This window comes from Salvelinus namaycush, chromosome 15, assembly GCF_016432855.1.
Source record: "Salvelinus namaycush isolate Seneca chromosome 15, SaNama_1.0, whole genome shotgun sequence".
Taxonomy (NCBI): domain Eukaryota; kingdom Metazoa; phylum Chordata; class Actinopteri; order Salmoniformes; family Salmonidae; genus Salvelinus; species Salvelinus namaycush.
The window spans coordinates 11,713,778-11,741,388 of record NC_052321.1 but is presented as its reverse complement, the minus strand read 5'-3'; the positions used below and the strand labels follow the sequence as shown (position 1 = coordinate 11,741,388).

Sequence of the window (27,611 nt, the reverse complement as noted above, 5' to 3'; positions counted from 1 at the left end):
AGCCCTGATTAAGAGACAGTTACTGCCAAGGTTATTAACTCTTCTTTTATATTTAAATATCAACAAACAAAATCTATGTACATTAACAGATTAACCATTCTATTTCCAGTGAGTTAATATGGGGAGGCTTGTCATGTACATTTTCACATGCGACACCTCTTGTTGTCGCCTATCGAAGTTTATTCACAATCGAGGGAACTGTATGTCCCATTTGAGATTAAATGTCAAAACATGTACAGAGAGTTGCTCTGCAACCAAAACCAAACAACATAAAATGTAGGAATATTAAATTAAATAAAACATGTCTGTTCAGTACAGGAACTAGTATGTATATAAAACATGGGTAGTCTGCAACTACTGTGGTCCCAGCTAGTAATCAAGTTGTGTAATATGGTACAATCTAGTGCTGAGCACTATGAATCAGATTTAATACTATAGTAGGTGTGTGAGAGAGAGAGAGCGAGAGAGTGTGTAAAAAGTAGCTGCATTGTCCTTAACTGTAATCGAGCAGTGCCATCCCCCTTACAATGGCACCTCATCACAGGACAAGTTGTTTTTAGTACAATGACAACTGTGTGTGTCGACCACATCTACCTCTGTGTGAGAGCCATTTGGTAGCCTGCTGTCCATGAAAGATAAAAGGCACAGGACATCAGGAGCCATCACCCCATGAGCTTCATAAACCCCTCTGCTGTCTCTGTCAGAAATCAAACAGAAACCGGACCACTGGCTTTCACACACACTTCTGTCCCCCTTACCTCACCTCTCCTGCTGCGCTACACTGCCCACCCTCCACAGAAGCCAGAGAGGACAGACACATTTCCTGCTCTACTGCAGCAAACAACAAAAAGTAGAGTGTGAAGGCCTGAGGACTCAACCCAAAGATTAGCCACAGAGCGATGGAGGTTAACAACTTAAGTGTGATCTATGGAGCTAAGATAGTTATCAATTTTATAACGAAGCAATAAGGCCCGAGTGGGTGTGGTATATGGCCGATATAACACGGCTAAGGGCTGTTCTTAAGCATGACGCAATGCCTGGATACAGCCCTCAGCTGTGGTATATTGGCCATATACCACAAACCCCAGTGGTACCTTATTGCTATTATAAACTGGTTACCAATGTAATTAGAGCAGTAAAAATACATGTTTTGTCATACCGTGGTATACAGTCTGATATACCACGGCCGTCAGCCAATCAGCATTCAGGGCTCGAACCATCCAGTTTATAATGGCATCACACTGTAGACCATCGACATGGAGACAATGTGCTGTAAGTAACTGATATGGTTTCAAGCTGATATGCACGTGCACACACACACACACACACACACACACACACACACACACACACACACACACACACACACACACACACACACACACACACACACACACACACACACACACACAGGGTAGTGAGCCTGGGTTCTCCTAGGTGTGATCAATGGAGGTTTCCATATACTCCCAGAAACCGATCATTACCACGTTACAGGCTGTCCCACGTCAACCCCCCGTTGTTACCACGTTACAGGCTGTCCCACATCAACCCCCCGTTGTTACCACGTTACAGGCTGTCCCACATCAACCCCCCGTTGTTACCACGTTACAGGCTGTCCCACATCACCCCCCTTTGTTACCACGTTACAGGCTGTCCCACGTCAACCCCCTGTTCTTACCACGTTACAGGCTGTCCCACGTCAACCCCCCGTTGTTACCACGTTACAGGCTGTCCCACGTCAACCCCCCGTTGTTACCACGTTACAGGCTGTCCCACATTACCCCCCTTTGTTACCACGTTACAAGCTGTCCCACGTCAACCCCCCGTTGTTACCACGTTACAGGCTGTCCCACGTCAACCCCCTGTTGTTACCACGTTACAAGCTGTCCCACGTCAACCCCCTGTTGTTACCACGTTACAGGCTGTCCCACATCAACCCCCCGTTGTTACCACGTTACAGGCTGTCCCACGTCAGCCCCCCGTTGTTACCACGTTACAGGCTGTCCCACGTCAACCCCGCGTTGTTACCACGTAACAGGCTGTCCCACGTCATCCCCCTGTTGTTACCAAGTTACAGGCTGTCCCACGTCAACCCCGCGTTGTTACCACGTAACAGGCTGTCCCACGTCATCCCCCTGTTGTTACCACGTTACAGGCTGTCCCACGTCAACCCCCCGTTGTTACCACGTTACAGGCTGTCCCACGTCAACCCCCTGTTGTTACCACGTTACAGGCTGTCCCACATCAACCCCCCGTTGTTACCACGTTACAGGCTGTCCCACATCAACCCCCCGTTGTTACCACGTTACAGGCTGTCCCACGTCAACCCCCCGTTGTTAACACGTTACAGGCTGTCCCACGTCAACCCCCCGTTGTTAACACGTTACAGGCTGTCCCACGTCAACCCCCCGTTGTTACCACGTTACAGGCTGTCCCACATCAACCCCCCGTTGTTACCACGTTACAGGCTGTCCCACGTCAACCCCCCGTTGTTACCACGTTACAGGCTGTCCCACGTCAACCCCCCGTTGTTACCACGTTACAGGCTGTCCCACGTCAACCCCCCGTTGTTACCACGTTACAGGCTGTCCCACGTCAACCCCCCGTTGTTACCACGTTACAGGCTGTCCCACGTCAACCCCCTGTTGTTACCACGTTACAGGCTGTCCCACGTCAACCCCGTTGTTAACACGTTACAGGCTGTCCCACGTCAACCCCCCGTTGTTACCACGTTACAGGCTGTCCCACGTCAACCCCCCGTTGTTACCACGTTACAGGCTGTCCCACGTCAACCCCCCGTTGTTACCACGTTACAGGCTGTCCCACATCAACCCCCTGTTGTTACCACGTTACAGGCTGTCCCACGTCAACCCCCCGTTGTTACCACGTTACAGGCTGTCCCACGTCAACCCCCCGTTGTTACCACGTTACAGGCTGTCCCACATCAACCCCCTGTTGTTACCACGTTACAGGCTGTCCCACGTCAACCCCCCGTTGTTACCACGTTACAGGCTGTCCCACGTCAACCCCCTGTTGTTAACACGTTACAGGCTGTCCCACGTCAACCCCCCTTTGTTACCACGTTACAGGCTGTCCCACATCAACCCCCCGTTGTTACCACGTTACAGGCTGTCCCACATCAACCCCCTGTTGTTACCACGTTACAGGCTGTCCCACGTCAACCCCCCGTTGTTACCACGTTACAGGCTGTCCCACGTCAACCCCGTTGTTAACACGTTACAGGCTGTCCCACGTCAACCCCGTTGTTACCACGTTACAGGCTGTCCCACATCAACCCCCTGTTGTTAACACGTTACAGGCTGTCCCACATCAACCCCCTGTTGTTACCACGTTACAGGCTGTCCCACGTCAACCCCCTGTTGTTACCACGTTACAGGCTGTCCCACATCAACCCCCCGTTGTTACCACGTTACAGGCTGTCCCACATCAACCCCCTGTTGTTAACACGTTACAGGCTGTCCCACATCAACCCCCCGTTGTTAACACGTTACAAGCTGTCTTGAGATGGGGACAGTGGATCATCCCTACGTGAGGGCTCCTAGCATATTCCTGGGTTAGCACCATTTTGAATTAAGTTTTTCCTCCCACATTGGAAGTCCTAAAAAGTTTACATGTCTTTGACTACTAAGCAATTATGCGTAAAAAAGTCACCCTTTAACCATGCAAGGAGGTGGAATGTAAGCATAACGACTATATTCACATTAACGATAAGTGAAAGAAATCCTAAAGATCCACATTACTGTGTGTAGTCCCCTCTATCAGTTGTTTTTAAATAACTTTCTGTACAATTCACACAGAGGAAAACCAAGTAAAACTTATGAACAGAACCTTCATTTTGTCAATAATCCTCTTAATGTTGTGAACACTCATTACAATCATTGTTTTTTAAAATGTCAGAAGTCTAAACACAGTTTCCTCAAGAGCATCTGCGGGCTTGGTCTAAAGAGCAGTGATATGACGTCACGTAACATTCCCGGAGTGAAGGGTGGGTATGTTGTCATGGCAACACCCAGACTGTCCAGCCAAAGCATTGGGCAGCAACACTTGATTCTTCTGTAGTGTTAGCGCAGGCACAAGCTTGATGATGATAACGATGATGAACATGATGATTTCGTCCCACAAACCAGCAGACGTGGGGAGGTGGAGGTTTCCATCCCAGATCAGTGCCTGTGTTGACCTTTGACCTTCAGTCCATGATGAAGTGTATGAATGTGACGGGGAAAGCCCCCCTCCTCATTGGTTCTCCTTCAATGTGGCCCAGCTGGGAGAGAACAGGAGAGATGTACAACATCACACACTGATAACAGGGGGAAAAACACACTTGTGTTAGTAAACACTCACTAGTTTGCATATAGATTGAGAGATGCAGCATAACTACAGTGTTTTTAACTGCAGCATTTTCCAGCCAAGAGCCAAGTGGACTTTCAACACAGACATTCACCTCTGTGGACTTCTACTACCACCTTCTATACCAAACAAAAATACAAACAACATGTAAAGTGTTGGTCCCATGTTTCATGAGCTGAAATAAAATATTACAGAAATGTTCCATATGCACAAAAAGCTTATTTCTCTCAAATTGTTTGCACAGATTTGTTCAAAACCCTGTTAGTGAGCATTTCTCCTTTGCCAAGGTGATCCATCCACCTGACAGGTGTGGCATATCAAGAAGCTGATTAAACAGCATGATCATTACACGGGTGCACCTTGGGCTGGGGACAACAACAGGCCACTCTTAAATGTGCAGTTTTGTCACAAAAAACAAATGTCTCAAGTTTTGAGGGACCGTGAAATTGGCATGCTGACTGCAAAGAGTCCGTCCCATATAAAGAGTCCCATATACAAGTGACTAAATATGGTCATGTTTGCAGAGGTGGCTTTGGGAAAAACAAGTTACAGCTGGCCTGTCTTCAGACAACAGTTGCAGCTGGCCTGTATTCAGACAACAGTTGCAGCTGGCCTGTATTCAGACAACAGTTGCAGCTGGCCTGTATTCAGACAACAGTTGCAGCTGGCCTGTATTCAGACAACAGTTGCAGCTGGCCTGTATTCAGACAACAGTTGCAGCTGGCCTGTATTCAGACAACAGTTGCAGCTGGCCTGTATTCAGACAACAGTTGCAGCTGGCCTGTATTCAGACGACAGTTGCAGCTGGCCTGTATTCAGACAACAGACTTCTCAGAGGAAGGAAGGCAGGCGGGGGTAGGAGGAAGGTAGAGGAGAGAGAGAGATATGTCATTTGAAATGTCTTTATTCTTTTGGAACTTCTGTGAGTGTAATGTTTACTGTTAATTTCTATTGTTTATTTCACTTTTGTTTATTATTTATTTCACTTTCTTTGGCAATGTTAACATATGTTTCCCATGCCAATAAAGCCCTTGAATTGAATTGAGAGAGACAGAGATTTGGCCAGAATGAGGTCATGGCTTTCTACTGCTGACGCCACCATGGTTTCTGACACATGCTCATTGGCCGCTCTTGGAATTTGGAAAGGACCCGATTTGGACCATAACTGGGCCGGACGACTCTTACTGCGTGTGAATGATGACACAAACACACACCCACTCTCACCCTCTCCAGTTTCTAAATCCCTACACACAAATTCATATGCAGTAGCCATGCCGACCCAGTTACTACACACACAAACACTTTCAGAAAGTGAGCGTGTCCAGGAGCCTGATCTAGAGGTGATTCACACACACACACACACACACACACACACACACACACACACACACACACACGCGCACACACACACACACACACACACACACACAGAGAGAGAGAGAGCGAGACAGATACTCACCCACCACTCCTGGTCCTCCTCCCCGTCCACCACGATCACCTCCCCCTCAGAGAAGGTCAGCTCGTCTGGGTTGTCTGCCAGACAGTTATAGATGGCCTTTACTCGCTTGGGCCTCTGCTTCTGAAAAACACAGGTTCAATATGAAGAGAGACAGACAGGCATAGAAATATCATTACTAGAACGAACATTCCCATTCAAGTCAACCTTCCGTGACAGGTAGGCTGGTGGCCACATTGAATGGAACCATGATGTCAAATTGCTGTGGTCTGAGGGGCTTTTCCCATTCTAGTAATTCTAATTAAATGCAGACAGGCAAGTATACAGCGTGTTCTTTCAACAGGAGCATCTCCTGTATCTGCCACTTCTTTGGTATGTTTGACACCGTCTTCCATAGTGACTGCTGGAGGGTTGAATAGCGAACCACTGACACAGGACATAGTAAGCATCTGACTGGGTAAGGAGGGTAGCCATTGACCGCAGAGGTATCAGGAACAAGCACACACTTCAAAGTTTCCCTCCCTCTTAGTAGTGGTGTGCATACGAAGGAAACCACAGAGAAAACTGTTAAAGATGATGATATTCAAATGCACAGAGCGACAGGGACAATCAGACCAACTGAAACATAAGATCAGATACAGAAGTGAAAATCACTGTCCAATCAACAACAGGACAAACAACCATAAGGTCAACGGTAGGTAGGAGGAAGGAACTCACCGGATAGGTCTTCCTAGGCATGGGGGCCGGAGGCAGCGATTGACCTATCGAGTTCTGGGGGCATCCCGGCACTTCCTTAGCTGAAGGAGGAAGAGGAAATTACATCGTTGTGAAAACAAAACTGTTCCACACAACCTGCAACAGGCTGGAACTGACCCACAGTTGTGTTGTGACAAGGTAGGGGTGGTATACAGAAGATAGCCCTATTTGGTAAAAGACCAATCCATAGTGTTAGGTTGTAAATATCAGAGTAAGAAATTGACGGACACTATGAAAGCTCCAACCAAGTTTATTCACCCAAACGATCGAACAGCTGAACAGACAGACATATTTCCACCAGTGGTAGTATATATACCCCAATTTGGGTGACGTCATTCTATACTCTAAACATTACATCTCTATTGCTAGGCAGGAAATTAAGTGACGCGGGCAATAAACTGTTCCTTCTCCCTTAACGTGACCTGACCTCGACCCCCTTCATCACTAATCCACATCTCTCGATCCTTATCAGTGCCTGCCACATGTGACTATCTTCCCTCCACGAAGTACATTCCAAGCTTAATTACATCCAGCATAATCATTCCTCCTACAGATAACCATTCACTTCTGATGTAGACCCTAGACTATGGCACCCCTCATGTCTCTAGTAGAACTGATGATTAACAATATTTACAGTTTAGAAATCCCAACCCATCAATATTATGGCAAGAACAGCTCAAATAAGCAAAAAGAAACAACAGTCCATCATTACTTTAAAGACATGAAGGTCAGTCAATGCAGAAAATGTCAAGAACTTTGAAAGTGTCTTCAAATGCAGTCGCAAAAACCATCAAGCGCTATGATGAAACTGGCTCATGAGGACCGCTGGAAGACCCAGAGTTACCTCTGCTGGAGAGGATAAGTTCGTTAGAGTTACAAGCCTCAGAAATTACAGGCCAAATAAATGCTTCAGAGTTCAAATAACAGATACGTCTCAACATCAACTGTTCAGAGGAGAATACTAAAGGATACCAATTTGAAGAAGAGACTTGCTTGGGCCAAGAAACACGAGCAATGGACATTAGACCGGTGGAAATCTGTCCTTTGGTGTGATGAGTCCAAATTGGAGATTTTTGGTTCCAACCACCGTGTCTTTGTGAGACGCAGAGTAGGTGAACTGATGATCTCCGCATGTGTGGTTCCCACCGTGAAGCATGGAAGAGGTGTGATGTTGTGGGGGTGCTTTGCTGGTGACACTGCATGTTATTTATTTAGAATTCAAGGCACACTTAACCAGCATGGCTACCACAGCATTCTGCAGCGATACGCCATCCTATCTGGTTTGCTCTTTGTGGGACTATCGTTTGTTTTTCAACAGGACAATGACCCAACACACCTCCAGGCTGTGTAAGGGCTATTTGACCAAGAAGGAGAGTGATGAGTGCTGTATCAGATGACCTGGCCTCCACAATCACCCAACCTCAACCCAATTGAGCTGGTTTGGGATAAGTTAGACTGCAGAGTCAAGGAAAAGCAGCCAACAAGTGCTCAGCATATGTGGGAATTCCTTCAAGACTGTTGGAAAAGCATGCCAGGTGAAGCTGGTTAAGAGAATGCGAAGAATGTGAAAAGCTGTCATTAAGGCAAAGGGTGGCTATTTGAAGAATCTCAAATATAAAATATATTTTGATTTGTTTAACACTTTTTTGGTTACTACATGATTCCATGTGTTATTTCATAGTTTTGATGTCTTCACTATTATTCTACAATGTATAAAATACTAAAAATAAAGAAAAACCCTTGAATGAGTAGGTGTGTCCACACTTTTGACTGGTAAATTATTTAACTTTTTACACCCACCTGGTCTTTCGATGGACCCCGTTCGAGTCGGTCCTTTGCTGAAGCTTTTGGCGTTGCTGAAAACCACAAACAGTAGTCAGCTGCTGCTTATCATGTGCTTAAATTAACACATTTACCCCACAGTGCATTTCCACATGACACCGCATTTCCCCATGACAGCGCTTTCCCCTTTGACAGTCACAACTCAGACCTATGGGAGACTGAGTAGAACCATGTCGATGAGGAGCTCTGTCTTTTAGGAGCTCAGCTTGGAAGTTAATGTAGTGGTAAACCAGAAACCCTATTGGTGTTTTTCTCCAAAAGTAAAATGTCTTTGTGTTCATCGAAGCAAAACATGCTGCCTCAGGCAGTGTGTGTGTGTATATGCTCACCCAGATGGAGACTTGGGTGGTGGGGCTCTGCTGTGGCCATGTCCGGTCCCTGGTTTAGACTGCTGGTTCATAGCCTCCATCACACTCACTGTCTTGACCACGGGGGGAGGAGCAAGACCTAGGGAGACAGAGAGAGAAGTTACCCATCTCTTTCTCTTATTGAAACAGGGCGTATTTCTGTCCTCAGTGTCCGCTGCTACTTTTGCTTTAGCAACATTAGTCTTTGGATGCATATTAAACCAATTGGATTACAACAGAATTGATACAAGTTAAATTTACAGCAATATCCAAACCATGTTTAAGATTTACAAGCAGATTTCAGGACTGAGACTGGACCATTCAGGAACACATGGAAAGCCATTCTGGTGTGTCTTTGTCATAAAACTATCCCAGGGCTTTCAGAAGCCTACGGTGGATTTCTCCTCTTACTTTTTACCCGGGCTTAGCTCCTTTCATATCTATTTTGATCCTGATAAACTCCCCAGTCCCTGCTGCTGACAAGCATACCGATTAACATGATGCTGCCACCACAATACTTGAACTTTTGGGGTATTTGGATATGAAACGCAAAAATGATAATAAAAGTACAATTGGATTTGTGCCACAAATGCAAACAAGTTCTCATTTGAAACAGCGGCAAGGTAAACAAAACTAAAGCATGGATTTCTGTCATTCCTTGTCTGTAGACTGCTTACAGGGTAAGAAAACCTATAAACCATTTTTAAATTCCTTTTCCCTTTAACCATGATGTGTTCAGACAATGAGACCTAGGAGGTGAGGTGTGCCTACCAGTGGTTGAGGTGACCCGCATGGGGGGTACCGGGAGGTGCATGTTGGGGGGGTCTGAGGAGGACCTCTGTCGGCCCCCCAGGTCTATCGAGCCAGGCTTCCACCCAGAGGACCTTGATGACTGGACCATCCCACACAGACCTGGCATCTGGACTGCAGGAGGGAGGAGAGAGGAGGGGGAAAGCTGGTTCCTGAAGACGTGCATTGCTTGCTCTTCAGGGTTTTCGGCTGGGAATACACTCAGTGGCCAGTTTATTAGGTAAACCACCCCATTCTCGAAAATGGTTTACTCCTACAGACAGTGAGTCATGTGACCATGACTTGCTATATAAAGTAGGCATCGAGGCATTCAGTTACTGTTCGATTGAATATTAGAATGGGCAAAACAAGTGACCTAAGCAACTTTGAGTGTGGTATGATGGTCGGTGCTAGGCGCGTCGGTTCCAGTATCTCAGAAACGTCCGGCCTCCTGGGATTTTCCGTTCTGTTTAGGGTTTCCCGAAACAGGCAGATTACGGCGGAGTACAACAGTGGTGTGCAGAGCGCATAACTAGTCATTCCTTGTCACGGATGGGCTATTGCAGAAGATTACCACACCGGGTTCCACTCCCATCACCTAAAAACAAGGAGAAGTGCCTCCAGTAGACAATTTAGGAGTGGAAAAACATCACCTGGCCTGACGAATCCTGTTTCCTGTTGCGTCATGCTGATGCCAGAGACAGGATTTGGCGTAAGCAGCATGAGTCCATGGACCCATCCTGCCTGGTGTCAATGGTACAGGCTGATGGCAGTGGTGTAATGGTGTGGGGAATGTTTTCCTGGCATACGTTAGGGTCCCTTGACATCAATTGAGCAACGTTTTCATGTCCCGAAGAATTCAGGATGTTCTGGAGGCAAAGGGCACTCTGACCCAGTACTAGATGGGTGTACCTAATAAACTGGCCAATGAGTGTATATAAAGCATTTTGTGACAACTGCTGATGTAAAAAGGGCTTCATAAAATACATTTGATTGATTGAGGTGTGACACTGAAGCAGAACACAGAAAGACTGTCTAATCCTGGAATTAAATTGAAAAGACTGCCCAAAGTCAAGTTCACTGGAGAGGAGTTGTTGAGGGGTTATGCTCCTCGTGTGGTAACGGGCCTAAGTAAGTAAGTAAAGACGACATGTGCTTTGAATGTAAAGTAAGTAAGTTGAATTGAAACAAATTGTTTAGCAAGGTGGAATGTTTTCTACCGTTTTCAATGAGCATGAACCAGATTGAGTTCAAATTGCTTTCCAGTGATAGGAAGGGCTATTTTCAGTATGGGCTATGGAGTGCACTTTGAGAACTTTCACGAAAAGTAGCTCACTAGCTCACCCAGCAGCCGCCAATGTGATGGTCCCTGCTCCCTACCCAGAACCCTCTCTGCCCTTCAAATAGGTCAGAGCGCTACACGAATCACACAAGTCCCCATGGAACAATGCATTAATTAGAGAAGGCATCTACAGTAGATGACAGATATGTGGCCAAATGAGGTTTCCCTGTATTTGAACTGAACCCATTGGGCATGTATTATAAATATCATACTCCAAAAATGGCAAGGATGAGAGGTGAATGTGGGTTGAAAAGAGCTTGACGGGTCATTTGATATGGATCACGTTTATCAACTTCAAATCAGGAGAACTTTTTAAACATTTTGAATCTAAATCCGTGCTCAAATAGCATTTAGACGGATTCACTGAACAAACTAAACTGGTTCATAGAATTCTGAAAGTTTTGCCAAAGAAATACAGCTCTATATGGACAAACATCTACTGTATGCTAATCTTGGTTAACCTAGAACTAAAATCTAGCGTAATTTCTTTTACATAGTCTATCCACAAATGAATAACTGTATGCCACATCCACCTTGCTATAACATTTTAAAAAGGAAAAATAAAGTACCTATGTTTCTTGGGGGCAGAGGGGGTGCAGAGGTCATGGAGGGCCCCCCTGGCGCAGGAGGGCTGGCGTTGAGGATGGCACCATAGGTCTCGTTGGTGACTAGGTTGGGCATGTACCCACCACGCTGCTTGTCCCGTGCCAGGGAGGCCGGGCTGGGATGGAGGTGGGAGTTGGAGCCAGGGGTGTAGCAGCTGGCAGGGCGCTCCTCTCTCCGATGGGGGCTGGGCTGAAGGGCCAATGAGAGGTCAGGGGTCAAAAGTTATAGAAAGGTCATCATGGTGTGTGTGTTATGTATGTGTATATACTGTATGTACTATTATGTGTGTGTGTGGTGAGTTCATGGTGTGTAACTGTGTGTATAATCTGAAGAGGGTCCTCACCCTCACCTTGTCATCCAGGTCCTCATCACTCTCGTCCATGTCTTCATGGTGCAGACGCCATTCGTACTCTACGTGCACATGGGCGTTGAACTTCCCCGCCAGCGCCATGTTCAGCTACACACACACACACACACACACACACACACACACACACACACACACACACACACACACACACACACACACACACACACACACAGAGAGAGATCAATGGCTCATACAAAGCTAAAAGATAGGAGTCAGTGACTATCTTGCTAAAGAATTCACATAAACGCACACACAGCACTCACCAGCTCCTCACACTGCAGGTGCTTCAGTCTCTTCGCGATGTCCAGCGGCGTCTCCCCAGACTCACTAGCTAGAGGAGGACATCATTTTGGTCTATTAATTGATCATCCATTGATTTATACATTTACACAGTGCCTTCAGAAAGTACTTGCACATCCTGACTTTTTGAGATGTTGTGTCACTGGCCTACACCCAATACCTCATTACGCCAAAGTGGAATTATGTTTTTTATTTTTACAAATTAATAAAAAATGAAAAGCTAAAAATGTCTTGAGTCAAACTTTGTTATGGCCTAAATAAGTTCAGGAGTAAAAATGTGCTTAACAAGTCACATAATAAGTTACATGGACTCTATGTACAATAATAGCATTTATCATGATTTTTGAATTATTACCTCATCTCTGTACCCCACACATACAATCTGGAAGGTCCCTTTACAACAGTTACTGAGTTTAATGGCTGTGATAGGAGAAAATTGAGGATGGATCAACAACATTGTAGTTGCTCCACAATACTAACCTAAATGACAGAGTCAAGAGAAGGAAGCCTATACAGAATAAAAATATTCCAAAACATGCATCCAGTTTGCAATAAGGCACTAAATTAAAACTGCACAAAATGTGGCAAAGAAATAAACTTTATGTCTTGAATACGAAGCGTTATGTTTGGGGAAAATACAGCACAACACATCACTGAGTACCACTTAATATTTTCAAGCGTGGTGGTGGTTGCATCATGTTACTGTAAAGATGTGTCAGGCTACAAATGACCATCTCTTGTCAAAAATGTACAATTAAATAGTTGAGCCATTAATCGCCGTGTGCGTGTCATTTTAAGGACAACAACAAAAAACGTACATTTGAACACTGCAGGAGACTTTTCGCTTGTCTCCTTTACAATCTTCAATTAATTGTTTGATTACTTTCAGAGAACTGTCAAATATCGAAGATGTCCTTTTATCCGGTTTGAATGTATTGTGGGTGTGAAATTCCTGAAAAATGTACACTACATTCATACTACATGAGAAGTCGAAATGAGTATGATATCAGGGCATTTAAAGCATACTCAATTTTCAAAATGTCACATACTATTTTTTTGCATACTCAAACTACCTACTATTTAGGACGCTAGTATGGGTATTCGGACACAGCCCTTGTGTCCTCTTCACACTGCCCTGGAAATCAACACCTCATAGCCGAGCACTGACAAGTAACCCGCGACACAGTTAGCACCACTAGGCCACGACAGCATGAATTATGACGTTATCTACACCCAATTCACCAACCTGTCAACGCAATGCTAGCATACATTTAGGCTGCCAGGAGGTGCCTACTGCAGCTAAGCAGAGCCAAGCCACGTTTTTGTCAACAGCCATGTGTGTCACAACACAATCTCCCCTCCCTGTCTCCCTAAACTACAGAGCAAGATAGGCTGTTATACTTGGTGGACTGAAACAACGCGATTCCGTGGCACATGTTATTGGTATGCTTGTCATCGGCAAGGACTATGGAGTTTTTTTGGATAAAAAGAAACGGAATAGAGCTAAGCACAGGCAAAATCCTAAAGGACAACCTGTTGTAATCGGCTTTCCAACAGACACTGGGAGAAAAATGTACCTTTCAGCAGGTCATTGACCTAAAACACAAGGCCAAATATACACTAGAGTTTCTTACCAAGATGACATTGAATGTTCCTGAGTGGCCTAGTTACAGTTTTGACTTAAATTGGCTCGAAAATCTATAGGAAGACTTGAAAATGGCTGTCTAGCAATGATCAACAACCAATTTGACAGAGCTTGAAGAATTTAAAAAACAATAATGTGCACATATTGCGCAATCCAGGTGTGCAAAGCTCTTAGAGACTTATACAGAAAGACTCGCAGCTGTAATCACTACCAAAGGTGATTCTAACATGTATTGACTCAAGGGTGTGAATACTTACAGTGGGGCAAAAAAGTATTTAGTCAGCCACCAATTGTGCAAGTTCTCCCACTTAAAAAGATGAGAGAGGCCTGTAATTTTCATCATAGGTACATTTCAACTATGACAGACAAAATGAGAGAAAAAAATCCAGAAAATCACGTTGTAGGATTTTTTATGAATTTATTTGCAAATTATGGTGGAAAATAAGTATTTGGTCACCTACAAACAAGCAAGATTTCTGGCTCTCACAGACCTGTAACTTCTTCTTTAAGAGGCTCCTCTGTCCTCCACTCGTTACCTGTATTAATGGCACCTGTTTGAACTTGTTATCAGTATAAAAGACACCTGTCCACAACCTCAAACAGTCACACTCCAAACTCCACTATGGCCAAGACCAAAGAGCTGTCAAAGGACACCAGAAACAAAATTGTAGACCTGCACCAGGCTGGGAAGACTGAATCTGCAATAGGTAAGCAGCTTGGTTTGAAGAAATCAACTGTGGGAGCAATTATTAGGAAATGGAAGAGATACAAGACCACTGATAATCTCCCTCGATCTGGGGCTCCACGCAAGATCTCACCCCGTGGGGTCAAAATGATCACAAGAACGGTGAGCAAAAATCCCAGAACCACACGGGGGGACCTAGTGAATGACCTGCAGAGAGCTGGGACCAAAGTAACAAAGCCTACCATCAGTAACACACTACGCCGCCAGGGACTCAAATCCTGCAGTGCCAGACGTGTCCCCCTGCTTAAGCCAGTACATGTCCTGGCCCGTCTGAAGTTTGCTAGAGAGAATTTGGATGATCCAGAAGAAGATTGGGAGAATGTCATATGGTCAGATGAAACCAAAATATAACTTTTTGGTAAAAACTCAACTCGTCGTGTTTGGAGGACAAAGAATGCTGAGTTGCATCCAAAGAACACCATACCTACTGTGAAGCATGGGGGTGGAAACATCATGCTTTGGGGCTGTTTTTCTGCAAAGGGACCAGGACGACTGATCCGTGTAAAGGAAAGAATGAATGGGGCCATGTATCGTGAGATTTTGAGTGAAAACCTCCTTCCATCAGCAAGGGCATTGAAGATGAAACGTGGCTGGGTCTTTCAGCATGACAATGATCCCAAACACACCGCCCGGGCAACGAAGGAGTGGCTTCGTAAGAAGCATTTCAAGGTCCTGGAGTGGCCTAGCCAGTCTCCAGATCTCAACCCCATAGAAAATCTTTGGAGGGAGTTGAAAGTCCGTGTTGCCCAGCAACAGCCCCAAAACATCACTGCTCTAGAGGAGATCTGCATGGAGGAATGGGCCAAAATACCAGCAACAGTGTGTGAAAACCTTGTGAAGACTTACAGAAAACGTTTGACCTCTGTCATTGCCAACAAAGGGTATATAACAAAGTATTGAGATAAACTTTTGTTATTGACCAAATACTTATTTTCCTCCATAATTTGCAAATAAATTCATTAAAAATCCTACAATGTGATTTTCTGGATTTTCTTTTCTCATTTTGTCTGTCATAGTTGAAGTGACCTATGATGAAAATTACAGGCTTCTCTCATCTTTTTAAGTGGGAGAACTTGCACAATTGGTGGCTGACTAAATACTTTTTTGCCCCACTGTATGTAAATTAGATATATGACACTTAAACTGCATAGTATCTACTCATCTTCACATACAATTTATGACGTAATGTTTAGTAAAAAAGTATGCAGTATGCCACGACTGTAGCGTACTACTTTGCTACGGCTTCCCATCGATAACTGTGTAGCTAGGTTAAATATGAAGTTGTCGCTCAACAGTAGCAAGCTTATCGGCTATCCAGCTAAGTTCAAGTCCTACTAAAGCACGTAGCTAACGTAAGCTACAGTATTTAGCTAAAGTAAAGGCACGGCAGGCTGCAAATAATTATCTGTTTTCAAAAATGTACGATTAAATAGTTGGGGTCATTTTAAGGACAAAAAAACCCAATATACATTTGAACACTCCAGGGGACTCTTTGTTTGTCTCCTTTGCTATCTTCTAGTAATTGTTTGATTACTTTCAGAGAACTGTCAAATATCGAAGATGTCCTTTTATCCGGTTTAAATGCATTGTGGGAGTGAAATTCCTGAAAAATTTACACTTCATTCATACTACATGAGAAGTCGAAATTTGTATGATATCCGGGCATTTAAAGCATACTCAATTTTCGAAATTGTCACATACTATTTTTTCGCATCCTCAAACTACCTACTATTTAGGACGCTAGTATGGGTATTCGGACACAGCCCTTGTGTCCTCTTCACACTGCCCTGGAAATCAACACCTCATAGCCGAGCACTGACAAGTAACCCGCGACACAGTTAGCACCACTAGGCCACGACAGCATGAATTATGAAGTTATCTACACCCAATTCACCAACCTGTCAACGCAATGCTAGCATACATTTAGGCTGCCAGGAGGTGCCTACTGCAGCTAAGCAGAGCCAAGCCACGTTTTTGTCAACAGCCATGTGTGTCACAACACAATCTCCCCTCCCTGTCTCCCTAAACTACAGCGCAAGATAGGCTGTTATACTTGGTGGACTGAAACAACGTGATTCCGTGGCACATAAACACATTCCGGTCAACAGACCATGGCCCCCCTGTTCCTTTGTTAACTGTGTTGCTGGAGACCGATAATTAGCAGGATTCCCAAACTTACCAGTCTCTGTCTCGCGGTTTCTTTTTCTCTGTGTTATCATGGGTCAGTTTGTTTGGAGTCAGAGAGATTGGTCTGTTGTGAGAAAGTGGTGTGTCCGGGTCTTTTGGCAAATCAGGGCCCTCTGGGAACGATTCCCAAAAAACGTGACTAAGAAATACATCCGTGTGGAGGAAACTTGGTGTTTGTATGCATGTGTGTCTTCATCATTTGTTTTCTTCAAAGTTATAATTTCGGTAGCTATGAATTTCATCATAAATCAGTTTATTGGTAGACACTCGACAACAATAAACAAAGTCTTCACTAACATTTTGTGTCAAAGCTGTTTCCAAACCAGTCTTTCCCCAAAAGAGGAGTGATGTGATGGTCTCTTACCTATGTCAATGGAGGCCTTGCCGCGCAGGAGCAGTTTGAGGCACTCCATGTTGTCAGTCAGACAGCAGTAGTGTAAGGCTGTACTGCCTTTGGCTGTCTGCTTGTCCAGGTTCATACTATGGGGAGAGGAGACGGAGGAGGCAACCAGTGAGAGGTGGAGGAGTAACCAGTAGAAAGGGCTTAATTCATTGTTTTAGTTGTGTGTCAACTGTCTATGGTGACACCATTTACCAGACTGTAAGCAGTCACTTCTCTTAAACCTTTGGATGCCGTCTACCAGCTTTATCATAGGTTACAGTTTTAATACTGACCACTGCATCCTGTATCAAAAGGTTGGCTGGTCCTCATTAAAAGTACCGTAGATCACTTCACTATTCCATTTTTGTTTACAAAGCTCTACTATACAAGCTTTCGACTTACCTAACGTTGTTGTTAAAGTATAAAAACCTGAGTTACTAAACCTGTTCACAGGGTTGGTTAACTCAAGGCTCCTCAGTTCTCCACCGAACTAGATAAATCCGGCTCCACAATTTTGGAATCATTACATTTGGATTCCCTGGTGCCACTAGGGCAGTTTAACACCCTGATGATAAAGGAGTTCACCGAGGTGTGCAATTGTTTTAAATTAATGAATTGTTTATGGTGGCTGTGATGTTTGTTATTGTCTAATGTTATGTACTTATATTGTATCTTGTTATTCTATCAATTTTATATTTTCTAAATGAATAAAAGTGAATAAAATAAGCTAACATTAGCAGTTACTGGTCATGGCATGGTTATGTATGGCCAAATGACAATCATGTTTTTACAAATAGCTTATTGACGTTTTCCTTTATTCCCTTACCTGTTTTGAGTGAGGAAGTCAACGATATGGAGCGAGGTCCTGTCCACTAATCTGACCGCTAGGTGAAGGGCCGTTTCACCTTGTTCCTGTAACCACACACACAAGATCCAAAATGGCCATGTTGACACCTCAGCGACACAACAGGCACCAGAGCCAAAATGGAGGAGCTGACATCACAGAAACACTGGGACTTCGATCAAAATTTGTACATATGCTCCCTTTTGATAGTCTGCTTTGCTATTGGCAGTAGTAGCCGTAGTAGCCCTGAATAAGAGCCAGATGTTAGTAGTGAGTGATGATTAATGTATTATACAAAGCATTTACACTGCCAGGAGAAGTTGTTTTTCACAGCCCACAGAAGAGTATGAACTAAAATACAGCCATTTTAATTCCACTACAGTTGGACAAATGTTAATAAACAAAACCACCCCTCCCTATCCTAGCAAAAATGTGTTGGTTACAGTTGGGATTGATTCGAGACAGTTGGGATTGACTCGAGCCGAGACGTACTGTGATGGCCTGGAAAGAACAATGTCCGAAAAGATCTGCGCCAGCATGCTAGTGTGACAGGTATTGGTGTGTTAGGAAGGACATGTAGACTCACATGTCCGTTGGCCAGGGGGATGGGCTCCATCAGATCCACTCCCTCAGCATACACCTGGATCAGAGAGAAGATGTCCCGGGACTTGACTGCGTCACAGAGCGTGTGCAGCTTGGACACCCCGTCTGGACACTTCCTTCTGGCGAAACGCTTCTCTGTGTACTTGGCTGTGATGAAGTCCTTACGGGCTTGCCTGTACCAGAGAGAGACCATTCAAATGGGTACACCAAGTGTGAGTTAGAACTCAATACATCTAAAGAGGGATAAATTACATTTCTTATGTGTGTGCTCAATTTGACTTGTGTTGTACAACAGAATGCATTTTTTCTAAGGCTTATTGAATTAAAATGTTTTCAGTTAGGGATCCCGTCCTGCTTGCTCCATTCATAATAAATGGTTATGAGTGTCTTTGTGGTGACATGTTTCCAATAGGTCACTGTAAGGTCCCGGGCCCATCTGCTCCTACAGTCATTTTCACTGGGAGGGCAATTGTAACGGCATCCTGAGAAGTGGGCTGGGGGCTCAAACACCTCTCACCAGCCAGAAGAGGGATTAGAGAGAGAGAGATGGAGACGTGGTGGGAAGGGGAGACAGAGAGAGAGAGAGAGCGGCACTGAGAGCGAGAGAGAGATAGAGGGAGAGAGAGAGAGAGGGAGAGGTGGTGGGAAGGGGAGACAGAGAGAGAGAGAGAGAGAGAGAGAGAGAGAGAGAGAGAGAGAGAGAGAGAGAGAGAGAGAGAGAGAGAGAGAGAGAGAGAGCGAGAGCGGCACTGAGAGCGAGAGAGAGAGGGAGAGAGAGATGGTGAGAAGGCAAGACAGAGAAAGAGAGAGATGGAGGAAGACAGGGGGATAGAAACTGAAAAAGACTGATGAGAGAAGGAGAGGATAGAGTGTATACGTTTGAGGAAAGAGACAGAAAAAAACTATGAGAACTAGAGGGATGGAGAAAAACAGAGAGAGAGAGAACTTACATGTCACTGGCAGGGTTGGGTTTGACCACATCTTCCGCAGATAGACACGCCTCCATGATGTCGTTAAAGCCTGCATTCCCCACGTTCTTGGCCAGCTGCGTGGTAAAACACACACACAGTTTAGAGCTTACCAGAGAACAGAGGTCATAAAAGTACAAATGAACCTCCTAAAAGAGGGTTCTACAGTTTTTACTGTACATATTTATTTCAAGCTCCATTTCTTCTGCTCTGCCACTTCAACAAATGCTTAAATCAATGGTGTGTGTGTGTGTGTGTGTGTGTGTGTGTGTGTGTGTGTGTGTGTGTGAGAGAGAGAGAGAGGGGAAACACTGCATCCGTTCGTTTCCACCCATCTCCTTGTGGCCAAATAATGTGAAACGCTGGCGTCTTACCAAGGGAAATCATCTTAAATTAGCAACAAAAACATATCAGCCCCAAATGATTCATGGGCAATAAATTGCACCAAATTGATATTAAAAAGCCAGATAAAATGTGAAACATGCAAGGTGGAAGCAGCTTCAAGCCTCTGTTATCCTGTAATGTCTATCTATCCCAATGGAGCGCAGCAGAGGAAGGAGAGTTCAGTAGAATCAGGCCAGGGGCGTTAATATCCTTGGTGCTTGCCTACCAGCAGTAAATCAGCTGCACTGTGAAATAATTTTTACATCAGCTAATGTGTGATGGGCGAGCTATTGTTTTCCAATAGGAGGTTTTACTAAGTAAGCTAAGCGGATGTGTTTTGGTACCCCTTTATGAGCCACATGTGTGTAAATGATTTGAACTTTCCAATACGACTGCACCTAACTTCTCACTGTCACAGCACTTCAATGCCATAATGTGAAAGTGGACAAATAGCTGATTTGTGGAGAGAGTTCTGGCTCAAAATGGCTGCAGTGCATCAGCCAGATGGATGCTCCTAGCCATTAGTGGTGGAATAGCATGAGTTACCATCAGACAAGGCAGAGCAAAGCACTACGACACTTAGTGAAAATGGTGATGCTATCATGCTAGACTTGTTCATTCTTCTCACCAAGAGTTCAGAGGTGCTGAGGACGTCCAGCGTGAGGGACTGGATCCTGGAGTAGTGGACTCCCAACTCCCGGTGGATCCCAGAACACTCTATACACGTCAGGATGCCCAGGTTAGTGGAGAGCCATGTGGGGTCTGGGAGGAAGGGGGAGGAGAGAAAGAGAGACAAGGAGAGAGAGAGAGCGAGAGAGACAAGGAGAGAGACAAGGAGAGAGAGAGACAAGAAGAGAGAGACAAGGAGAGAGAGAGAGAGAGAGACAAGGAGAGAGAGAGAGACAAGAAGATAGAGAACATGTAAGTAGGTCACAGTGTCCTTGGTAGGGACTACCTGCATGTGCTTTGAGGGGAGAGCTATTTCTGATACAGGTTAACGACTGGCTGCAGTCGAACCTAAATAACTGGCTCATGGGCATTCCTCGTTCCCTACAATGTCAGTGTAAAGTGACTGCATAGAGTTGTTCAATAAACTTGACCTGAATACTTTGGTAACAGTGTCTGTGAATAACCTGTATAATTAATGATTTAATTAAAGTGACCTCTAGCACATTAAATAACACTTGCTATAACTATTTATAATAGCTCATGGCTCCTTATTACAGCCTTTATAAATGTACAACAGTTATAATGAATTAAACACAGGTGGTTTTGTGCACTAAAATTATGTGAGTGGTGTGTGTATATCCAATGTGTGTGCATGTATTAACGTGTGTTTCTCCCGGTCACTCACTGGGCGCTTTGCAGTCACAGCAGACATCGTTGCCAGTCATCCTCTTGACCTCTCCCAGGATGGCCTTGGTCAGCTCCTGGACGATGTTGTTCTCCCCAACGTGCTGGTCTCCCTTAAAAGCATTATTCAACGCTTCCTCCTTACTGTTCTGCAGCACAGAGATCCATCTGAAAACACACAGCACACAGGTGGAGGGGGAGTGTGTGAGTATGTGTGTGTGATAGAGTGTGTGTGTGTAAAGATTGGGTGAGGCCAAAGAAACCTGTGTGTGGAAAGATGCATCAGGGATAACAGGACACACACACACACTTCACAAAAAGGAAGGAACACAGACTTACATCTGACATTCTGGGTCATCCTCGGTCTGAAAGTGATACGTTCTGTCATCTGAGAGCGAGAGCGAGAGCGAGAGCGAGAGCGAGAGCGAGAGGGAGAGGGAGAGGGAGAGGGAGAGGGAGAGGGAGAGGGAGAGGGAGAGGGAGAGGGAGAGAGCAGTGGCTGGGTCAGAGACATAGTGGAATAAGATATTAATCAAAGATAAGAAAATGTAAGAACGGAGAGCAATTCCCTTAAGAGCCCATCCCAGCACCCGGCTGACAAGCCTGTGTGTACCAGGCCTAAATAAGAAACAGGAAACTCTTTCACAGCTGTCAACTACATACAGTACAGTAAAATAACTAGAGCTAACACAGCAACCAATAGGACAATATACGAGGACACCGAGGTTGGGATTTGAAGTCATGTGGAATCTACTCAAGACAGAGGTTTGTTTACCAAACGTCCCATCGTACTGCACTGCACACAGAAAGTATGAAACTTGTGAGTCATATTCATATTGTTCATAAGTCATATTGTGTACTCTTCAATTATTCTCCAACCTGACTGCTCTCTCCTGACTCCCCCCCCCCCCCCCTACAGAAGGCCAACACCGCACACAGAAAGGAGAGCAGAGAGCAGCATCTCTCTGTTTCCACCACACCAGAGTAAGCCCTTTCATAGTCAGTGTTGTGTTGCGCTGCTTCCCATTGACAGCAGGGTGACAGCCTGACAACAGCACTCATCTTGGCCCAGTGTTTACGAAAGGATGAAGTCACCACTCAGCTAAACTCAACGCAAATCCCCAAAACCTGACTGAAGAAAGAAGAGGGTGAATGGAGGAAGAAGAGGGTGAATGGGGGAAGAATATATACTAATTTTAGCTCCATCTCCCTTGGTTACATGAGATTACGTGAGAATACAGGGAACAAAGGAACGTGGATGAAACTCTTAAAAGGCTGCAGATTCGGAGAGGGTCGTGTTGAGGCACAAAGTATTGATTATCCTTCCTGCCCTCATTCCACGGAATAGCTGCGATTTCCTTTCATATAGAGCCCTATTGACGACCACTTTGCCTTTTTCTGTGAGTTTCCTCCCTGCACTTGTTTTTCTGCAGTAGATTTCTCTCTACTCAATAACGAGCACTGTCATTCTTTCCAACACAGCATCCCGTCTTGTTCTGCAATGTCTATAAGCCTGCATTTCCTTTATCAGATTTACAAATTATATATATATTTTTTTTAATTTAACCTTTATTTAACTAGGCAAGTCCGTTAAGAACAAATTCTTATTTACAATGACGGCCTACACTGGCCAAACCCGGACGACGCTGGGCCAATTGTGCGCCGCCCTATGTGACTCCAAATCATGGCCTATGAGGCACCGCAGTGCGCAGGGCAGGCCCTCTGAGAACACAAGGTTCGGTACCGCAGTGTGCAGGCCAGGCCCTGTGAGAACCCAGCAGGGTCCATTTGTAGAGGTATTCCTATAACACACAAAGGGAAAAGAGGGGGTAAAAGGCAGAGTAAACCTACGTGAGATGAGGTCAAAGCTCTTCTTCTCCTCTGGGTTGTGTTTCACCTGGCAGGTGAGGAGGTTGAGTTTTGCCGGCGGTCGGTTTGTCTGAAGGGGAGGGAGGGGGGAGGAGAGAGAGAGGAGGAGGAGGACAGGAAAGAAGAACATCAGAATCAGCAAACAGAAAGCATGAAGGAAACTACACCCTGCCACACCAAAAATACCTGTTAGGACTAGCAATGTAACAAAGCTTCACCCAGTGTCAATTTACCCAATTAATCCATTTAGCCTACATGAACTCACATTATAAATCATATACTATGAAACTAAGCATATTATGACGCCTAAAAATGCATCGCAATCACATACAAGTCTACCTGTGATTCAGCACAGCACTGCGACATCCCCATTCCCCCTTAGTTATTACAACATAACACCCCATTGCCCTTCCCCTTTAGTTATTACAACATAAAATAACACTACCTCCCCCTCTGTTATTACAACATAACACTACCTCCCCCTCAGTTATTACAACATAACACTACCTCCCCCTCAGTTATTACAACATAACACCCCATTGCCCTTCCCCTTTAGTTATTACAACATAAAATAACACTACCTTCCCCTCTGTTATTACAACATAACACTACATTGCTCTGCGCCCTTAGTTATTAGAACATAACATTGAGGCTCTCTTATGAAGTTTTCATAAGGAATATTTCCCCCTGTGTTAAGTTATGTTAGCATGGGCCGGTCTGTTGAGGAGTCCCTCCTTGACGGTGGTGCTCTGCAGTGGTGGATGAAACCCGGCCACGGTTTGTGCTCAGGGTGCTTCAAAACCAACCCTGATTCCTTCCCCTCCCTCAACCTGGCGTGTTTGTGTATGTGTGTGCCTTTTGAAAGAGGGAGAGCGAGAGAGAGAGAGAGAGAGCGAGAGAGAGAGGAAGATGACTTAAGACAGCGATGAAGTGAGAGAGAGCGCGAGAGAGAGTAAATCTAGTGTAATGGAGTGAAGTAGAGCCTGCTTTAGCGAAAGCAGAGTAGAGGAAATCAATAGACCGGTGAGTCCCTGGTGCTTGTAAAGTCACTCAGTGGGCTAGCCTGACAAGGCCTGTGTCCCAAACGGCACCAGAGCCCTGGTCAATAGTATGGCACTATCTAGGGAATAGGGTGCGATTTGGGATATCCAGGATATATACACTAAATATACAAAAGTATGTGGACACCTCTTCAAATTAGTGAATTTGTCTATTTTAGCCACACCCGTTGATGACAGGTGTGTAAAATTGAGCACACAACCATGCAATCTCCATAGACAAACATTGGCAGTAGAATGGCCTTACTGAAAAGCTCAGTGACTTTCAACGTGGCACTGTCATAGGATGCCACCTTTCCAACAAGTTCATTTGTCAAAGTTCTGCCCTGCTAGAGCTTCCCCGGTCAACTGTAAGTGCTGTTATTGTGAAGTGGAAACATCTAGGAGCAACAACGGCTCAGCTGCGAAGTGGTAGGCCACACAAACTCACAGAACAGGACCGCCGAGTGCTGAAGCGCGTAAAAATTGTCTGTCCTCAGATGCAACACTCACTACCGAGTTCTAACCTGCCTCTGGAAGCAATGTCAGCACAAAAACTGTTCGTCGGGAGCTTCATGAAATTGGTTTCCATGGCCGAGCAACCGCACACAAGCCTAAGATCACCATGCGCAATGTGTTGGCTGGAGTGGTGTAAAGCTTGCCGCCTTTGGACGTTTTCTGGAGTGATGAATCACGCTTCACCATCTGGCAGTCCAACAGAGGAATCTGGGATTGGCGGATGCCAGAACGCTACCTGCCCCAATGCATAGTACCAAGGGTAAAGTTTGGTGGTCTGGTTTAATGGTCTGGGGCTGTTTTTTGTGGTTCGGGCTAGGCCCCTTAGTTCCAGTGAAGGGAAATCTTAAAGCTACAGCATACAATCACATTCTACAAGCCCCTTCCTGTTTCAGCTTGACAATGCCTCGTGCAGAAAGCGAGGTCCATACAGAAATGGTTTGTTGAGATCAGTGTGGAAGAACTTGACTGGCCTGCACAGAGCCCTGACCTCAACCCCATTGGACACCTTTGGGATGAATTGGAACGCTGACTGCGAGCAAGGCCCTATCGCCTAACCTGACTAATGCACTTGTGGCTGAATGGAAGCAAGTCCCTGTAGCAATGTTCCAAAATCTAGTGGAAAGTGAGGTGTGGAGGCTGTTATAGCAGCAAAGGGGGGACCAACTCCATATTAATGCCCATGATTTTGGAATGAGATGTTCGACAAGTGTCCACATACTTTTGGTCATGTAGTGTATAACATTCTTTGAGGTGTACTAATACTAAAGCTACCACCATTTTAGCTAAATGAATCCAATGTGCTCCATTTTGGGCATGTCTGATGCCTGAGATGTTTGACAACCAGTGAACAGTCTGATTCGACAGAATGAGTGAGATTGAGTGCTTCATCTCCATTAAGAGAACAGGCTAGTGCCGTTAGCCTACTTTAAATGAATGCTAACTGGCTAGGACTAGGTTGTCTTGCCCTCTGTGTGTGCGTATGTGTCCGTGTGCGTGTCCGTGTGCGTGTCGGCACATTACTCACCGTCCCATGTGATATGGTAAGGTATCCATTCTTTACTGAACACTTTCTCTTCTGCCACACTTTCCTTAACCTAGGGAGGTGGGGAGGGGCACACGACATATTGTGACACACACCGACATAACACCCCAGTGCCAGTGTGACACACTAAACTCGACATGAATCCACATTGTAACTGAACAGACATGGTTAATGAATTATTAACGTCAACCACACCAGTGCTCATTAATATGTACATGCATAAGTCATGGAGTACAGTCTGGGCAGTGTATTCATGTCTCCGGGGAGAAGCTCAACCATAAAAATAACATGGAATATCGATTTCCTTACATGCTGTATCAGCAATAAGATAGGTCCATAAAGATGGCGGCCCCCATAAACTTACCACAAATTCCTTGTTTTGTTAAGTTTGCCGTATTGTACATTGCTCTCTGTTACTCTTTTTGTGTATGGTCATGAGCAGAGTATACATGATCAACATTTTTGCTTCAAGACGCCGGGATTTGAAAAACTGATTTATTGGCACACTGAACCATATTGCAAGCCATAGTTTAAAGTGGATAGTATTAAAACAATGACGTCATATCTGAATTCTGCCATCTTTATGCACGTTCGCCACTAATTACCGGAGAGAAATTTGTGTGTTTGTTTGCTCGGTCTGACCTTACATTTGGTTCTTTTAATGTTTTTTGAAGATGCTACATGTTTAACAGAAGAAAACGAGAAACTGACCCGTCACTCTTCTTGTAGAGGTTCCCACAGCGCTCGGTACCATGCTCCTTGTTGCCCTGAGGCTGGTGCAAACTGTAGGTGGCGCTCTGTCTCACCTGGGACTCCTTCAACAATACCGGCACACACACACACACACACACACACACACACACACACACACACACACACACACACACACACACACACACACACACACACACACACACACACACACACACACACACACACACACACACACACACACACACACACACACACACACACACACACAAGGATCTATGTACAGTAGGCACAAGACACCTCAGCCAGTGAGTTTGGGTGGGGTGCATCTCAATTGTCTACAGTGGCTTCCTCTCCTTGTACCTTTCCTAGCTCTAATCTGAAAATTACAGGATAGGAGAATATGGCGGCTCGGGATGCTGGCTGCGGCATGTGCTTTCACCCATCCACTGCTTTTAGTGCAGGTGAAAAGAGGAGACAAGGAAGGGGAGCATCTTTAGACTATTGAGATACTGCTACACTATGTACATAAGACAAGCAGAGCCCTGGGGTCATGCACTAGTGACATCACCTCGTCACAGAGCCGAGAGGGGGAGGGGCCAAGGCAAAGACCTTTGGAAGATATTCTAAAAGAAAGTCTTCAGGGTTCAGAATGTACTGTTACCGTCGTCAACAATTTAAAAGGAAAACAACAATTTCATAAGTACAGAGAGAACCTTTGCTTTTCAGCCCCCCCCCCCCACCAACTCTCTCTCTATTGGAAATGCTTGACAAAACACCACAACCAGATAGACAAGCACAGAAAGGAGGTGCAGAAGATAAACTTACTCTCCTAGACTTGGTTCACAAAGAGGCGGAAGCAGTGAAGTAAAGAACAGAACAGACAGATAAAACAGACAGTAGCCTAGTTCTCCACATAATAGCTAAAGCCAGGAAGTATACAAGTACATGTGGTAACTAAAAGTCACTTTGGAAAAAAGCATCCGGTAAAAGACAGTATTAAGCAAATCGTAAGAGTGCACCATATACCATTAATGGGTTCCTTTCAATGAGCTTGCTAAAGTTGACAGGGAGTGAAGGGGGCTTTGGTTATGTACATCAGGGTTTTGAACACCTAAATGCATCCCTAGATGAGATACAGACAGC

General features: G+C 45.0%; 1 protein-coding gene across 1 annotated transcript in view; it reads right to left on the bottom strand.

Annotated features, from left to right (window-relative positions):
* Positions 1–1,134: 1,134 nt before the first annotated feature.
* The window catches only part of LOC120060188 (arf-GAP with SH3 domain, ANK repeat and PH domain-containing protein 2-like), a 102,768-nt gene continuing 76,291 nt past the window's right edge, over positions 1,135–27,611 (bottom strand). The window contains exons 10-28 of the mRNA XM_039009323.1: positions 26,466–26,569; positions 25,737–25,806; positions 23,139–23,226; positions 21,627–21,675; positions 21,289–21,455; positions 20,563–20,696; positions 19,533–19,627; positions 18,566–18,755; positions 17,962–18,047; positions 17,118–17,233; positions 12,140–12,207; positions 11,856–11,963; positions 11,470–11,695; positions 9,541–9,693; positions 8,752–8,869; positions 8,381–8,436; positions 6,542–6,621; positions 5,828–5,947; positions 1,135–4,282 (exon numbers count right to left, since the gene is read on the bottom strand). Of these exons, the coding sequence (XP_038865251.1) occupies positions 4,208–4,282; positions 5,828–5,947; positions 6,542–6,621; positions 8,381–8,436; positions 8,752–8,869; positions 9,541–9,693; positions 11,470–11,695; positions 11,856–11,963; positions 12,140–12,207; positions 17,118–17,233; positions 17,962–18,047; positions 18,566–18,755; positions 19,533–19,627; positions 20,563–20,696; positions 21,289–21,455; positions 21,627–21,675; positions 23,139–23,226; positions 25,737–25,806; positions 26,466–26,569 (2,103 nt within the window). The 3' untranslated portion in view covers positions 1,135–4,207. The remainder of the gene's footprint in view (positions 4,283–5,827; positions 5,948–6,541; positions 6,622–8,380; positions 8,437–8,751; positions 8,870–9,540; positions 9,694–11,469; positions 11,696–11,855; positions 11,964–12,139; positions 12,208–17,117; positions 17,234–17,961; positions 18,048–18,565; positions 18,756–19,532; positions 19,628–20,562; positions 20,697–21,288; positions 21,456–21,626; positions 21,676–23,138; positions 23,227–25,736; positions 25,807–26,465; positions 26,570–27,611) is intronic.